The 18739-nt window shown below is 37.5% G+C and overlaps 1 protein-coding gene across 2 annotated transcripts in view; it reads left to right on the forward strand.

The window, feature by feature from the left end:
- Nucleotides 1-18739, forward strand: part of cntn5 (contactin 5) — a 315250-nt gene that overhangs the window by 229321 nt on the left and 67190 nt on the right. For both annotated transcript variants that reach the window (XM_084123899.1, XM_084123900.1), the window contains exons 9-11: nucleotides 4393-4574; nucleotides 12772-12908; nucleotides 14350-14479. In XM_084123899.1, the coding sequence (XP_083980025.1) occupies nucleotides 4393-4574; nucleotides 12772-12908; nucleotides 14350-14479 (449 nt within the window). The remainder of the gene's footprint in view (nucleotides 1-4392; nucleotides 4575-12771; nucleotides 12909-14349; nucleotides 14480-18739) is intronic.

Genomic DNA, 18739 nt, shown 5'->3' on the forward strand with positions numbered 1-18739 from the left:
TGCTGTGGCCATTTTTGTTTTTCCTGAGCAAAAATATCTGGCATAACTCAGGGTTTGTTTTTAGTTAAAAGTAAATATATGAATAACTTAATGTTCCTAAATGTTCTTTTTGTCTGCAATTAAATAATAGAATAAAACAGATATTGGGATACTGTACTGTAGAGATAGATCAAGCCAGCAACATATCAACCCAAGAGTTATTCATTTGAAAAAAAATATAGTACTAGGCATACTTATCAAGCAAAACATTTCACATAAGGAAGTCAGTTTCTTCAGTAGGATAAAACAATAGGGTTTTGATGCTTTTGTGTCTTGATGTGTCACTTTATTCTCTTCCCCAATTATTTACTGGTCTATTTTGACTGGTGCTATTCGGTCATTTTTGACTGAAAATTTTTCGTTTTGTTTTTTGGAATTTATTACTTCATCAGAATGGTACGAAACTTGTTTCGAGTTGGCTCAAGTTTTGGCACTTGCTATGTGAACACACACACACACACACAAAAAAAATCATGGGCATTGAAAAGGTTAAATGGTCCTGAAAAAAATAGTCACACTTGTGTTCCTCGCGGTCAAAAATGATCGCATTGGAAATGAATGGGAGACGAATTTCATCTAGTGAAAACTTTTGGTACTGCGGCCAAACAAAATCTTACTGAAAGCTCATTTTTTGAGATATCAACCTCAAATTTGGAACACAACTTGTTTAGGTTTAGGGTTTTGAATTTCTTGTAGTTTTAGAGTAAAACGTGTTTTTTTTTTTAAATATATATTTCATATAAAACATAACAATAAACGTACAATTCTGTAACTTTTTCTGTAAAAAAGTTCACTTTTTTAAACTTTTTTCACTTCAGCAATAATTTGCCAAGTGTCGTCTTTGAAAGAGATCAAACTTAAGTCTGTGCTCTAAAGCATTCAAGATTTACCACAGTTTAAGTTTCAGCTCTATGCTCAAAAAGTGAATATAGGATAATAAATACAGCATAAATATAATTTAGTACCATAAAATCCCCTAAAAAAAAAAAAAAATATTTAATAAAAAACATTATTGAACTAAAATATATTACACTCATTTCATTGAAAAAAATCTGTCCTTTTTGACCGACACATGAAGAGCACCAGAGGGTTAAATGAAAAATAAATTATTATATCGAGAGAAATGTTTCATTAGCACGTTTAAAAAAATTGGTCATTCATTTTAGTTGTGTGTTTATCTTCTGCTTTATTTTTCTTCATCATCGTCAGATTACATTCTGTAGAACTTCCTTTGGGATCCTCAGATTGTAGCTTAACAGAACTGATATGGCGCTTTGCATAAGGGGAATGCATTTCTGCATTTTAAATACATAATCCAGTGTCATCGTGCTGTAATTCTGTTTGTGTTTGTTATTTGCAATGAATAATTCAAATGTAAAGCCTGTCAAGCGCAAACACCTTCTAAGCCAAACTGCTCTAAGGGCCCAGTAATTGTTTACAGTGCCTTCAAGGACCCCTTTGTGAGGAAATGTCGTTTACAATTAATTATCCGCATTAGAATAATAAGTCATTACTTAAACGTAGACATTAATCTATGTATTCCTGTTGGCTTCTCTCTCTTAGTTCAATTAAACTTTACAGACTCTTAACTCGCTGCTCAGCGAATAAAGAAATCAATGAGATCTCACCAATGGCCTTTCCCTGCGTTCGCAGCTCATTTAGGGCTGATAGCGAATCCTCCAGTGAACTTTAGGCATCGCCCGCCTTACCCGCAAATAAAATATTTATCAGTGCATGAAAATGAAAGAAAATGGCATTCTTTATAATGACCTAAACTGAACTAAGATTTACTTTAAGTCTCACGATGTCACTCAGTATGTGTGACAACCAAACAGTCGGGCGACTAAGGGCTTGGCATTGTGCACAGGGAAAAGGCTAGAACGTATATTGTCAATAGCGTGGGCGGTCAGCCCGAAATGTCTGCAGGGATGCTTTTCAGAGGCTGCATTGTACCGTACACTTTCAAAGGCAAACTGCCAGCTTATAATGGTGAATGGGTCTGGTGCCGAAAATGTTACCGGGGCTACAAGAGAGGCCGCTTTCATGCATGCTGGCATTTTGTTGAAGGTGCATGAAAATTCTTTTCATAACCTTTCTGGATAGTTCTCACACCACTTAAGAAATAATGGTCAGGTATTTTGTTGTGAAATTTTCTATTCAAATGATTTGTTCTCTGACATTTTCAGGGTTAGATAAAAAATATGATTAGTAATATAATTTAATGTTTTACACCTAGTAATTTATTGGAGTGTAACTGTGGCACATGTTTTAGAGAATGAATGTTTATTTAAATTATTTCAAATTATTTAATTTATTTTAAGGTTAGATTTCTGTATACAGATATACTGTATACAGGTTTTATGAAGAAATGGATACTTTCGGTCAGCAAGGATACATTAAAGTGATCAAAAGTGACATTAAAGAATTTTTTTTTCAAATAAATACTGTTATTTTGAACATTTTAATTATATTAAAGTAGAATAGGCACTTAAGGCCATACTACATTGTGAAGATATTAATTATTAACCATATAAAGCATACTGTATCCTTTTTGATATACAAATTTCTAAGGCCTCTAAATTATCAACACAATTAAAACCTGTTGTACACAATCTACTACATGCCTTCTGTCGTCTGATTGATAGTTTATGTTTTTTTTAATTAGTAAAAAGCCTTTTAGTATAATTCTAAAAATGTCCCCCTTCAGGTCGAGGTGCAGGATCTTTTTGCTGTGAAATCTTTACTGATTTTTATAATGTAAGTGATATTTCACGACGAACACTTGCTGGAATGAAGAAACCTAGATTTAATACATGATTAATACTGTTAATGTGAGTTACAAATATGATACATCAGGCTTTCAAGGAATGTTTATTTGTACATTTCTCAATCATTACTGTTTGATCATACAAATATTATCCACACCTATCAATGCACTTGATCTCTAAAGTGACACTTTAAGATTAAATCACGGCAGACAAAACATTGGTTCTACACAACCCTGCAAATTTTATCATAGACCCATCATGATTTAAACTGACAGGTCAGAAACTTCATCCTGTGTGGATAAATGTCCTTGTAGAATTTAAGCGGATGTAGTGGGACAGAAGGACTGGGAAATGTGACGTTTTTATCATTGGGCCTGCGGATGATTGATGGCGACGCTGGGGTTTTCCTCGGCGTCACATTTCGGTCGTTGGAAAGCTGTGAAATGGAGCTGTCACTATGTAGCAGTGCTGATGGTGTCTGATAGAGCGGGTTATCTACGCGCGGGCGGCGCACAGGAGGTCATATCACACGCCCGCTGCAGCCGCAAATAGGGATGGATGGCAGTGTACAAATACTGCTTATCTGCACAGCTATCTAGACGTTTATTGTGTTACCCAGTACACAGCCACTTACAGAGTGCTGCCATATCAGATTGTCCTGTTCGTACTTTCAAAAAGACCATGTTATCAGCTTTACAAATTAGCGCAGATGCACGTTTTGGGCAGAGATAAAAGAATTGCTTTTAGAAAGTGCTTTTTTTAAGATGAAGTATATTCTTTTTGCACTGCTACAGCATTGCCAGATAGATTGGAAAGCAAGAGTTGGATTCTGTAAGGTTAAGTGATGATTTATGCTTCTTTAAATGCCACAGTGATTTCAACTTTTTTTTTTTTTTTTTAAATGTGTAAAAGCCAAGGAAATGCTCTACTTCCTGAAGAGCTCATCAACCAATCAGAAAGGTTGCTGTTTACCTTACAAACCTTGACAATACATTGGAATTCACTGAGACTCAGCAGTGATGACCACTACCATGAAGTGCTGTAAATGAATCAAATCATTCTTGCTATTCTACAATGTAAATTATACTATTTTAATACTTATCATGATCAATTAAAAAAATTATAGTTTTATATTTTTTGATTTAATTACGTCATTTGCAATGCTTTATGGGATTCAATCGCTCATAAAGACTTTAAACCAACACAATCTCAGGGCAATTCGTAACTATTTTACGTTTTGGTGAATTGATGGCTAATTCATATAAATTTGTGTAATCTCATTGATACGTTTTTGCACAATCCACTTATGCCCAGTGATGGGTATGTTCAGTGGTGGGGTCAGGAGTGGACCTTCATGCTTACTTTTTTTCTAAAAAAAAAAGTTGTGATTCATCTTAAACCTTAGAACTCTTTGACGCTCATTGGCTTAGCTCCTTTTTTTTTTTTTACTTTTTTCCCCAGTAGAGAAACTAATTCTACAAACAGTTCCAGAAACAAGGCCACAAAAAAGGCTTCCACTGTTACACTCTATTTCATAAAAAAAAATAAAAAATCTAAATATTTTTTATATTTTTTATGTTCTCAGTCCTGTCCCCACTATCACCTGGAGAAAGATGAGTGGGAACATCCCCAAAAAAGCCCGTCTGCGCAAATCACAGGCTGTCCTCGAGATTCCCAACATCCAGCTAGAGGATTCTGGGAGTTATGAGTGTAAAGCTGAGAACACCAGAGGAGGCACCGCCTTCAGAGGACATCTCCAGGTCTACAGTGAGTACAGCTCTTCTTCTGAAAAACACTGCAAGGAGATCATTAAAAGTTCTGTATGGTTTATTGCATTATATATAATAAGAAAAAGAGAATGAGCAATTTGTTGTACTGCTCTTTTGTAAAAGCGTCTGCTAAATGAATATATTTAAATGAGTAAGAAGGGGATGGTGGTGAAAGCCAAGGTAAGTTTGTCCTACAGTTATGAAAGTTACTTCAAATCATCTGGCTTGTTTAGGAGAGATGTGCTAATGCTTTCTGGTTGTGATTGGACTAATGAAAAACTGGAAGGACTTATGTTGAAGGATGGACCTTAATAACACAATCTCATGGCAATGCGTAACTATTTTACCTTTTGTCGAATTGTTGGCTTATTTGTATGAATTCGTACAATCTCATTTGTACGTTTTTGTGCAACTTGCTTACGCCCCAGTGCCGGGTATGTTTAGGGGTGGACCTTCATGCTAACTCTTTTTTTTTTTGTATAATTTACATCGTACAAATTCATGTGAAATCACCACTTTGTTACATAGTTACGTTTTGCCATGAGATTGGGTTGGACCTTAGACATATGTAGAGACCAGAAAATGATAGAGACTTCAGGGTGTTACTTCTATTGTAACTTCTGTCCACATCCCAGAACCCTTTAGCTATGATCTTGCAGCTGTCCAGAGCAGCCTAGTTTTGTGTGGATAAGCACTACACGCATTGTCTTCGGAGGATTTACAAAATGTTATTTGTCAAAAAGGTTTTGAAGTAATGTGCCGAAGTAGTGTGGGAACAGGATCCGTTGGGTCCTTCTCTGATTAGGTTCCTTCATAAATTATTCCACTTGGCATTCTCTCTCTCTCTCTCTCTCTCTCTCTCTCTCCCTCCCTCCCTCCCTCCAGAGAGGCCAGCTTACATTTTTGTCAAGCAAGGGCAAGATGGTCCTGTCCTCAGAAGACTTTTGTCCAATTAAATTTTAAGGGTTATTTTATCATTATTCTTGCTTTTGTAGATGAAAATGCTATATTTCTTGACCTCTATATTTCCCTTAACCCACTGTAGCTTTGATAGGGGCCTAATACGGGGATCTGGGACCTCCATTCATCTTTCCCAGACTCCTCTCTCCTTATCCGTTCAATAAGGTTTGTGACTTAGATGAAGTGCGTTATGTCATAAAAGTAAGTGTATCAGCGGGCCACAAGATGAATGCAGTGTCCTAGTGATTTTATGAAAACCTGGTTTTAAGAGGTTTATGACTGTCACTGGGATCTATGATTCATCACACAGTCTGGATGAACAAAGCTTGACAAAACAACAGCTGTTTGTCTTATCCGTCACAACAATGTCCAAATGTACTTTTATTGTGTTCTCCCCGTTGTCAGTAGTTCAGTACCAGTGTGTGATGAACAGTTCTGCCACTCTTCATGAATCTTAAAGTAGTTCAAAGGAGAACTGCTAAGGCCCGTTTCCACTGAGAACAATAACTAAAATGATAACTATAATGTTTTAATAGTCGTTCTAATTCTACGAAAATAGCGAATCCACACCACACATATAACGATAACGATGCAGAGGAACAATATCATAAGAATTTTGGAACGATTTTTTAGACATGAATGATTCCTCAAATCACGTGGCTTGTTTAGGAGAGATGTGCTAATGCTTTCTGATTATGATTGCACTAATGATTTTTGCCTGGTGGATGAAAAACTGCAAGGACTTACGTTGAAGGAGGGACACAAACTCATGACGTTTTGACGAATTGGTAGCTAATTTGTATGAATTCGTACAATCTCACACAACCTGCTTATGCCCCAGTGCCAGGTGTTTGGGGATGGACCTTCATGCTAACCTTTTCCTAAAAATCATATGTTTATGTATAATTTACATTGTACAAATTCATACAAAATGGACACTCCTGTGAGATCAGGTTGACCACCTAGACCTTTAATGGAAACTAAAATGCGATTGGGCCATTCAGAAATCATGACATAACCTTGAGTTTAATTAACATATGACCTCCCACGTTAACACCTCTATTGAGGAGATTGGTCTATCATGATGAATGACATTCTGAAATACTGGTATGTGGGGGTCAGCAAGAAAAGTCCTAGAAAATCTCTAAGAAAAGTTCAAGAAACTTTGACTATGAATGTGAAAAAAAGTTACCAAAGTTCAGTATATTTCAGTATACAATGTTTGCTATTTAAATCAGCATGTTTTTATTTTTTTATTTATTTTTTATTTTATTTATTTTTTTACTTTGGCCTAAACTTCAATCCACTATCAAACTTCAAAATGCTCTTGGATGAAGGTGCACAGATACTGCCTGCCTTACCTGCAAACTGTATTCCAGACACATGTCTACTCTTACAATTTACATACACCCAATTCAGTCTGAAATTCCTTTTTTTCTTGACAGATATGATTGAAGGCTTGCCTTCAGCGAGGTTTTCTCTCAGAGCGGGTAAGCCGTCTGTCTCAGCTCGTGTGAATATGTCACATGCAGCAGCCGCAGATCGGTGTGCATGTCCTGGGTGAGCAACGAATCAGAACCCGTCAACGGGCAGGGGTGTACTGTACATCCTCCTCGAGGCTGTGGCCTGTCGTTATTGTCGCAGCTGTGGGTCTGGAGTGAGAAATGTGGTGTGGATGGAGGGAGGCAATAAGTTTTATCACCATGTCCAAGAGCTGTAACTGTCCATGCAAGGAGCCCATGTCTTTGCCAGAGGTTACCTGCACCTTTTCTTTCTTCCTTCCTTTCGCTCAACCACTCGAAAAGGACACAACATGCTCTGTAAAGTAGACAAATCAGATAGATACCTCACTAAGATTGATATTTCAACAGAGAGATGACCTGCATAGGCTAACTGATTTGTTCTACAAAAAATATGCTATTACATTGCTCTTTACTTTCCTCCAATTATCTTTGTATTGCTAAGCCAAATAAATCTTAAAATTAGAGTGTCACAAGTTTTTAGCTTTTATGTTGCTACGTGGCTGCTTGTGTTCTGGGGGTGTTTTAGTAAGTTCCAATGCAATCACTAGTGTTTTACTATAGGCCTACTGCCATTTGATGCTAGGGGGGTCATGCTATTATGTGATTGCTTGGGTGTTCTCAGGTTTGTTTGTTTTTTAGCATTGTGCTATTTGGTTTGCAGGGTGTTCTGAGTGTTTTTAGTTTGTTGATATGCAGCTGCGAGGACAGGGGTGTCCAATACTGCTCCTGGAGGGCCATTGTCCTGCAAAGTTTAGCTCTAACCCCAATTAAACACACCTGAACCAGCTAATCAAGGTCTTACAAGGCATACTAGAAACATCCAGGCACTTGTGTTGAGCTAAACTCTGCAGGACAGTGACCCTCCAGGACCGAGTTTGGACATCCCAGTGCTAGGGTCTTCTAAATGTTTTTAACATGTTGCTATTTGGATTGTACATTGTTCTGAGTATTTTTAACATAATGCTATGCAGCTGCTATAGGGTCTTCTGAGTGTTTTTTTTTTATTTATTTTTTTTACATACAATACAATACAGTGTTTATTTATATTGCACATTTAAAAACAAATGAAGTTGACCAAAATGCACAAAGAATAAAAGAAAGAACACTTGCAATAATCACATATATACAGTAAAACAACAATCACCAGCTACAAAAATGGGAAAGGTTCTAGATAAAAACTCATAGAAGCAGAGAATCAAGGAATATTAAACGTCAAAGAAAACAAATGTTTAAGAGAAAATTAAAAAATTGATGCAGTTGGGGCAGTTCTAATGTAAGCCAGGAGACAATTCCATAATTTAGGTCCAACAACCGAAAAAGCAATCACCTCTATTTTTGAGTTTACTCCTGGGAACATAAAGTAATTCAGAATCACCTGATCTAAGTGATCTTGACTGTGTGTACGATTGCAATAAGTCAGATAGGTATTGTGGTGCCTGATTCTGAGGGGATTTAAATACAAATAATAGAATTTTGAAATTATTACGCCCCGTCTCTATTGGGGAATATAGAAAACTCTAAAGAGGCGTAATAAATAATGTTGGGTTGTGGTAACGGAATCCCAGCAACGAATCACTCCGGTCGATAATCAAACACATACACAAAATCTAAGCAGAAAAAGTAATACATTTATTAAAGAATAACAAGTGAAATAAAGAGCATCTCTTCAGGGTGTCCCAAAGGCCAAAATAACAAACAAAACAATATAAAAAAGAAAAGAGGAGAGAATTAATAATAACCTAATCCAATAACAAAAGAAAATACATTTAACTTACCGGTAACTCCCTGCCAAAAACAGAGCTCAAACCAATTTCAAAATAAACAAGGCAGGACACCCCTACGCTCCACATGTTTTAGGACATGTTGTTTGGACAAGGGGAAACGGTTTCAGATGTTACAAAAGGTTGCACGTTCACTTTAACTAGTTAACATCACTAATACACTCAAATTTGATCATCGGCCGGAGGAGAGATTCCGGAGCTCTCAACCCGAGTACAACCGAACCAACAATGAGCTCTCAGACGAGTTCCAGCAGCGTCCTTATAAAGACCACGCCCCGACTGGACAGCAAATGGCTTTCTTACAGCCCATCATTGGACAACCTGTTAGAAATCAAACAAAACAAGGAAGAGAAGAGGAACACAGAGAAATAGAAAAACAATAGGCTACATAAACACAGGTCGTAACAAAATCAATTCTAAATTTAACTGGAAACCAATGAAGTGAAATCAAGATTGGTGTAATATGATCACAGTTACGCTTCCCCTTGAGAAGCCGGGCTTCTAGTTTTCAACTAATTTTAAACATGAGATGGATGACTGGTGAACACTGATGTACAGTGAGTTGTAATAATCCAACCGAGACATTACAAAGGCATGCATAACTGTTTCAAACTTCTTTAAAGACAAGAATGGCTTAACCTTAGTTAAAAGACGAAGATGATTAAAAACAAGATTTAACCATAGCACTTATCTGCTTATCAAATTTAAGGGTGTCGTCAAACTATAAACCCAGATTCCTAACACGTGGTAGGCTACTGTATGGAGACAGGGAATCAAGATCAAATTCATGAACACTGCGTTCATTCGAGGCAAACAGGATAATTTTAACTCTTTTAACTCTAATTAATAATCTTACTCTCATGGAAGAGGTGTTAGTGAGGCCAGCAGGGGGTGCTCACCCTGTGGTCTGTGTGGGTCCTAACACCCCAGTGTAGTGATGGGGACACTATACTGTCAAAGAGCACCGTCCTTCGGATGAGATGTTAAACCAAGGTCCTGACTCTCTGTGGTCATTAAAAATCCCAGGATGTCCTTCGAAAAAGAGTAGGGGTGTAACCCCGGCATCCTGGCCAAATTTGCCCCTTGGCCTCTGTCCATCATGGCCTCCTAATAATCCCCATATACTGATTGGCTTCATCACTGTCTCCTCTCCACCAGTAAGCTGGTGTGTGGTGGGCGTTCTGGCACAATATGGCTGCCGTCGCATCATCCAGGTGGATGCTGCACATTGGTGGTGGTTGAGGAAATTCCCCCCTTCCATGTAAAGCGCTTTGAGTACCTAGAAAAGTGCTATATAAATGTAACGAATTATTATTATTATTATTATTATTATTAAAAACAGAGGCTGTATCGGGCATTATTGTAATAGTGCACTATTTTAGGGGACAGCCATTTGTAGTGGGGTCCAAAACCAGTGAGCGTTATCATTTGCACTCATTCAGTCCCATAATGCACCACAATAAAGAGTGTACAACCGATGTACACTCAACGCCCCTAATGCATGCTCCAAATGAATTTCCGCATCTGACCAGAAGATAGCACCCACATCTGAATCCTCAATCCATCCATCCATTTTCCAAACCACTGGTCCAGTGTGGCTACAGTGTAATCTCATACAGGTCTTTTTAATTGATTATTAAGTTGATTATTTAAGGTTTATACATAGTTTCAATGACAGAGTTCAAGATCAATCTTTTCAACTTATTACTGGAGCTGCCAATTTGCTAAGTTTCAAATAATTATTAAACAGCAAGCACAAACTATGCAAAAGTGGCAGCCCTTCCGGCACGCTCAGCATCCGAATTCACTCACTTGTGTTCATTCACTCCCTCAAGTGAACTATATTAGTGGACCAATGTAGGGGAAAGTAAATGAGGATATGGGGGCGACAGCCAGAGTGTTTGTTTTTTTAGCATGTTGCTATGTTGCTGCTAGTGTGTTTTGGGTGTTTCTAAATGAATGGTGAGTGTTTTGGGTGGTTGCTTACTATAGCATCAAATGTATCCACTTATATGGCTCACTAGATATGGTCACTACTTTAATGTAAGTTTATGAGATGTTTTGTCACCAATTTTCCAACGTCCACTAGGTGAAAATCTTAAAGGTAGGGTAGGCAATTTTTTTATAAACATATTTGTTATTCTGGTTGATTCTCTCTTCACATCCTGAAAGTTAACAATAATAGAAGTGGTCTAAATATTAAAAAATGTACATATATCTTCTGTGGAATTCTCAGGACCGGAATATGTTCGTCCAATCATTGCATTCAATCCGAATGCAATGATAGGATGTCCTACCTGCCTATCAGCATATTTATTTCCATACGTCATTAACGCGTTTCATAAGGCTACGGACAGTCACAGAGCACCGCAAACAAGCAGCAACCACTGAACCAAAAAATGTTGCTTTTGCTGCGTTCATGCCATGTTGTAACCCTAATTACAAGACAGCAACCCTTGACGTTCTACCCAGAGCTGTTCTCTTCACACTTTGCTGAATCTACTCCGGCTGTGTGCGACCTGTGCGTTCATGTGTTTTGAAGGAGGTGTGACTTTGGAAAGCGCTCTGAAGGGAGGGTGGGATCTAATGCTTTCAAAGCTAGCTTGCTATTGCTAGCCTCTCCGAAATTGCCTACTCTACCTTTAAGTCTGATTGCTTCCAAAAGTAATAATGCACATCTCTTTAAAAAGCAACTTGATTTGAGGTACAGTATCATTCATGTTAATCGTATAACCCAAAATATTGTTACATTTTGCTCTAAAAATAATCACTTAGAATTAGATTTGTTCAATAAATAATTAATATACTTCCATGTGTGTGGTTTCATAGTTTTAATGACTATTATTATTCTAAATCACTGAAAATAATCATGTTAAGGAATGAGTAAAGTGTGGTCAAACTGTTGACTGGTAGTTTATTTTTGCTCAGATGAAATATAAAGCCTTTCCTGTGCATGCTGGGTACTAAAGGTCCACTGCTCTCAGAACTTTGCTGCTCATCATTCCTAATGAAAACACTCCCCACTGTTCCTTTCATTCATATTCATTTTCAAAAGGACAATGCGACCCAGGCTATCTACAAACTGCAGCTGGGCTTTATGTTAACAAAGTTTTATAGTGTAGGAACAGTTGGAGCAACAGTTTGATGTCAGGACTGTTTTTTGTTTTTTTTTTTTTTTTTTTTTTTTTTTTTTTATTAAACATAAAAGTCAATTCACAACTGTATTATCAATCATTGCATTTTAGCAGTCTGGGAGCATTGTATGTTGTGATTTGGGTATCTGTATTGGTTTCTAGCAGGTAAAGAGATGTTCTGTTTAGGCAGTGTTCTAGTTCTAAAGTACAGAGAAAAGCTCAGAAAATAGAAAAGCTTCAATGAGAAGGGCGGGTGGAACAGAAAATGGGTTTGATGCCATGAAAACGGTAGAATGGAGCCGTAAAATGGTAAAATGCACATTGTGTGGTGACCTTGATATCAAACACAGCATGTTCCTGGATCAACACCTTTGTTGATCCTGGAGCAACATTCAAATCAACCAATCAGATTTAAAGGACAAGTTAACAGTTTATGTCAAGTTTAGCCTTACATCCTGGATTAGGTGCTTCAACATCAGTGTTATTCACCTATCACCACCTATCATTTGTATAGAACAAAATTTTCAGACAGGAATGTTGTTCCAGGATCAACATAATATGAGCCAAGAAAGGGTGTGCGTGCGCCAATAAAATGTAGCCAACTTAGGCGACTGTGTATAATTGTCCATGCCAAGAAAAGTTAATATTGATTATTTGTTTTTGTTTTTTTTGTTTTTTTTTAAACATCAGTGTTGAAAATTTCAACATGGCAAGTACAAATCTGAAGGGGAAAAAATGCTTATTGTTAAGCCCTGATCTTGCAAATGTTCCTCGTATTCTCCATGTTCCTGGCACAGCTCAGCCGCAGTGGATCAGCATGATAAATGACACTCAACTGGACAGCGGAGAGCAGCTCCACTGGGAGTGTCGAGCCACAGGAAAGCCCAGGCCCACGTATCGCTGGCTGCGCAATGGAGAACCACTCAGCACGCAGGTATACACACACACACACACACACAGAGAGAGATAGAGAGAGCTCATAGGAAAGAGAAATCTCTGAGAACTGTTTAATTGTTCAATTGTTTCTCAAATGGAAACTAGAAAGGCTAAAACCTCAAGGCTAGAAAAATACCTACTACACAAGCACTCACAAATGCTTGGCCAACACATTGTTAGCATGTGGAACCATTGAACATATTTACATAAACTCTTGCTTTACATGGACTACTGGTCAAAAGTTTTTAAAAAGATTTTTTTAATGTTTTAGAAAGAAGTCTCTTCTGCTCACCAACGCTGCATTTATTTGATCAAAAAAATAGAAATCTATTTTAATATATTTAAATTTATTCCTGTGTTTGATCCAGTCTTCAGTGTCACATGATCTTTCAGAAAACATTATAATATGCTGATTTGGTGCTCAATAAACATTTCTGATTATTATCAATGTTAAAAACAGTTATGCTGATTAATATTTGTGAGGAAACCATAATAGACTACCATTCAAAAGTTTGGGGTAAGTACATTTTTTAAATTATTATATTTTGGATTCAACAAGAATGCATTAACAACAAAAAGTGACAGTAAAGACATTTATAATGTTATAAAAAAAGAAAAAAGAAAATGCTGTTTTTCTATTCTATTCTATTTTCTAAATGTCTATTTATCAAAGAATCCTGAAAAATGTGTATCAGTTTCCACAGTAAAACTCTTCTCAACATTAATAATAAGACCCATTATTAATAATTTAGCACCAATAATAGCTGATAATAACTGAGCACTAAATCAGTACATTAGAATTATTTCTGAAATATCGTGTGACACTGAAGACTGAAGTTACGGCTGCTGAAAATTCACAGGAATAAATGACATTTTAAGATATATTAAAATAGAAAACAGTTATTTTAAAATGTAATAATATTTAACAATATTATAACGTTTTCAGTTTTTTTTTTTTTTTTTTTTATCAAATAAATTGGTGAGCAGTAGAGATTTCTTTTAAAAACATAAAAAAATTCTTATTTCAAACTTTTGACCGTCAATGTAGGTAAACGCTCAAATATTTTATTTTATTTTTTTAAATGGTCCTCGCTCAAAATCACACAACTTAGCTCTGTATACACTCCGCACCGCTCACATACTCCGATCTGGAATGTTGTGAACACAGACAAGTAATACAAACTGTGAAATATCCCAGAGCTTTTGGACTCTTATAAAAGCACTCTTGCAATGCTGCTCGATCAGATTTGAGAACCAGAACTAACTGTTGTTTAATGCATTATATCAATAAGTGGTACTATAATGACAAATCACTAGTGACTTATAAAGGTCTCATGCTGGAGTCACTTTGGCAGATGTGTAATTGACATTAAGTGTGCTTTGAGGAGCAGCCTGGCAGGTGAACACATGGTTCTAAAGCGATTCTCGTCTCCCCACAGAGCAGAGTGGAAATGGTGAATGGGGAGCTTATCATTCACAGACTACAGCAGGCTGATTCAGGAATGTACCAGTGCATCGCCGAGAACAAGTATGGAGGCATCTACTCCAGCGCAGAGCTCAAAATACTGGGTAATTGTTTATAACTGTTTCTAGCATCTCACTATTTCAGCTTAAAACTGAGTGGTGTACTTATGTACTTACTTACTTATGGCATTTTTAGTGTGAGTGGTATTTACGCTGAAAATTCCAAAAAGAAAAAAATACACAATGCACTTAATTAACTGACAAAACATGTGGAATGTTGTATATATCATGCTCTCGCAGCTTCCCTTACACATTAATTACGCAGCGAAGGGGGAGGGGTATTATATGGAAGCTTGTTTCCGCCACAGAGTAAAACATTTTAAGAGATAATTGCGACTTTTTATCTCACAATTGCGAGTTTACATCTTGCAATTCTGACTATTTTTCTTGCAATTGTGAGTTTATATCTCTCAATTCTGACATATTTTCTCAGAATTGTGAAATATAAACTTGCAATTGCAAATCATGAAGTCCAATTCTAAGGGAACAAATATTGACTTTTTTCCTTAGAATTGCGGGTTTATATCAGGCAATTCTGAGACAAAAAGTCAGAATTGCAAGATGCAAACTCACAATTGTGAGAAAAGTAAGTCAGAATTGTGAGACGAAAAAGTCTGTTTTTTTTTTTTTTTATTCTGTAAGCTTCCACAGTATTAGACTCCCATGTCCGATGACAAATAACCATATAAAATTCAAACACTAGACGGTCGAGTGCATAGTATAAGTGCATAGTATTTAGTGTGTAATTTGGGACACAACTAGAGCAGGGATGGGCAACTTCGGTCCTGGAGGGCCACTGTCCTACAGAGTAGCTCCAACCCTGAAAAAATCACCTGCCTGTAATTTTCTAGTAATCCTGAGGACCTTGATTAGCTTGTTCAGGTGTTTGATTAGGGTTGAAGCTAAACTCTGTAGGACAGTGGCCCTCCAGGACCGAAGTTGCCCATCCCTGAACTAGAGTATTCAATGGGAAATAACATGCAGTAGAGCAGGCTTGTTTTTATCTATAAGGGATTTAACTGAATGAAAAATGGGAAATGATATGATTGTTTATTATTATTATTACTATTTTCCCACCAACAAGGCCTTGGTTACATATATATGTATGTACAGGTATGTATGTATATATATATATATATATACTCTCAAACCATATATATACTCGCTTTTTTTCACCCCTGATGCATTTGCATCCCTGTTGATTATTCCTTCTGTCACATATAGTAGTGGTAAGCAACACACGTGAAGAAGGCAATCTATATAAACAGTCTTTAATAAATAAACACGCAAGAGAATCACAGTAACGCTAATCCACACATTAAACAAAGATGTGAACTGACAAGGGACAACTGAAACTCAGGGCTATATATACATGGCAACTACCAAGGGTTAATCAAGAACTACGGTACACAGGAAGGAAACACAAGAAACAGAATCACAAGAACTAAATATAACTCTGACACCTTCAAGATATTAAGGCTACGTCTACATTAATCCGGATACATTTGAAAACGACGTTTTCGTTTATAAACGCTCTCCGTCCACACTAGCGTTTTCAGGCGTTTTCGGACGTTTCAGTGTGGATGAGAAACTTTTGAAAAACGCCCGAAAACGCTAAATTCACCTTTACTGCGCATGCGTAAAACCCCACAAAAGATCACTGACATGATTCAGATGGAAAAATAAATAATGAAGTTATCGCGCAATTCTTCTGACAGGGTAATTTTATTTAGTACAATATCTCACCATTCATGCGGTCCAGGTCGCACGCAGTCACCATATGTTTGGTCTAAAACGCAACTGCTCTCATGTATTGCGCAGGACAGCAAATGTGAGTAAATTCTGTCATCTTTGCAGGACTGTGATATGAAGAGTGTGCAATGTAGAATATTTTTAGCAACAGTGTGAAAGTGAATAGCACATAACAGGCACAATACTGGTATAAACATGAATATCTATTGGTACAATATGCGTCACATGACTAAATTTACGCCATCGTTTTTAAATACCACCGGTTTCACAGTCCACACTACAATGTGAAAACGGCGTTTTCAAATGTATCCACTTAGGCCCCATCCACACTACTGCGTTTTAGTTTAAAAAACGGAGAATTAAAACGAATATGATCTCCATCCACACCAGCGTTTTAGCTGCGTATTAGAATTGCTTGCGTGTCGCATGAAAAATAGGCGTCGGTTCTATTTCTAGCATGCACGCGTTTTCCGCGCAAGCCGCGCCTGAGATGCGGCAGTTTCTTACTGTAAGAAACTGTTCCAGCGGGTGGAGTTTACTGGTTCTGAATATTACCTGTGTATACTCCATGACTGATGACACCCAATCATAGAGCCGAGCGTGAGCCTCTGCGTCATCGTTTCTAAAGTCCTCCGTTTTGACCCGTCTTCACTAAAACACCCTCCGGAGATTCAAAACGCAAAACGGGGTCGGCAGCGTTTCTAAACTTCTCCGTTTTAGGTCTTCGTTTTTGCCGTTTTAGTCTGGACGGGAGGTGCAAATGTAGCAAAAGGTCTCCGTTTCTAAACGAAAACGCAGTAGTGTCGATGGGGCCTTAGGAGTGCGTTTTCAAAAAAGCTTCGTTTTCATTAATAAAAACGCCGTCTCAGTGTGGACGGAAGACCAAAACGGAGAGAAAAAATGTTTTTTTTTCAAACAAAAACGTATTAGTGTGGACATGGCCTAAGGCTAGTACCATTGTACCATTTTATTACTTGTCTCCTAATTATGAAAAGTGGCACCCACACGGTGAAGGCAGATAAAAGTAGATGCAGGAAAAGTAATGGATATATTGAAGAGAATTTAGTCTGGGTGAACAATGTTGAAAAGGCCATTTAACCCCACAGGTAAAGCTTGTCTCTCTCTTTCTCTCTGTGAGCATTGAGCAGGCCAGCTTTTGAGAGGCTGCTTTCAATCACACACAATGAATAATCCTGAAGTCATTGCAGAATGATATCGAAGACAAAACAAGGCCAGGAAGCAATCAATTGCTCCTTTCTTTGAACTGAAAAAGTCTGTTTCAGGGATTGAAAAGTCTGCTAGCAGCACATTTGAGGAAGAAAGAAACCGGTGATATTGAGTTAGTGTCCTCAAGGATCGGCTAAACTGAAGACTACACAGACAAAGCTGTCACAAACAGCCTTGCAGTCTGGCAGAAGAAGACAGGCAAGATGAAAAGAGAGAAAAAGAATGGGGTTGAAGAGGAAAAAAAGTTATGTTGGATCGGTTTTTGCTTGTTTGTCGGTCTCGGTGTAATCAGAACAAGAAATGTGAGAGTCATTTATGAAAATGCCAGCGCTCTCTGTGTCTGGATGCCCGGGACGAAACAAAGGAGAGATGCAAACTGGGATTGCGTGTTTACTGGAGACATCCTCATTTTCTCCCTGTCAGCTTTGATTGTCCCACACACTCCAATATGTGTGTGGTCGACTTTTCGTCACTTTCCTGAGGGTCATTTTCATTTAAGTTCCTCATTATGCGCTTTTGTTTGTCCATGGAGCTCTCATCATTCTAATTCAAGTCAAACACAAACAAATGACAAATGACTTTTTTTTTTTTTTTGACAGCATTCATGTTCAATTTATTGTTGAAGCCTAATGACTCAATGTAGAAGAAAAAATTAAATATATTAATGTTCAATTCATTGTTGAATCCCGATGAATGTAGGAGAAACGTGTATATAAGCACACACTATATTTCGATTCAAATGTTAAACATACAGAAAAAAAACATGGGTGAAATATATATATATTTGTCACAGACATCTCTGGTATCATTGCCACATGGGCACAATTGGTAAAAGAAAAGAATGAACAATATTAAATGCTAGACTCATAACATGCAGTTTTCAAAGAAACTGTGACTCCTTGAATATTCCCCCTCACTGGTCCATTTCCCTCCAGCTACAATGTGCTTGTTTAGTTCTCTGAAGTGACAGTCAGAAGGAATGCTTTTTTTGGATGTATTTGTGACAAATCCTCCAGTTACTCAGCGCCTATGGGGAGAGCTGTCGTCCATGACTTAGTCTATTCTCTGTTATAAATGTGAGCACATATTGCAGTGACATATTACATGGCTAACAGCAGCCTTCATTCTGAGCTGAGCTGCCTCGGGTGCCGGCATATGTGCATGTGTGCCATTGCCATGCTGCTCGTACCCTCGAGGTCAGTGGAGTGGACCCAGAGTGAACCGGCAGTGGGTCGTTGAGTACAAAAGACCTCTTAGTATTCACAATGAGAGGCGCATGTCAAAAATCGTACACTAAGGGCCCTATTTTAACGATCTAAGCGCATG

The sequence above is a fragment of the Abramis brama genome (genome assembly GCF_963993115.1).
Source record: "Abramis brama genome assembly, chromosome: 9".
NCBI classification, from domain to species: domain Eukaryota; kingdom Metazoa; phylum Chordata; class Actinopteri; order Cypriniformes; family Leuciscidae; genus Abramis; species Abramis brama.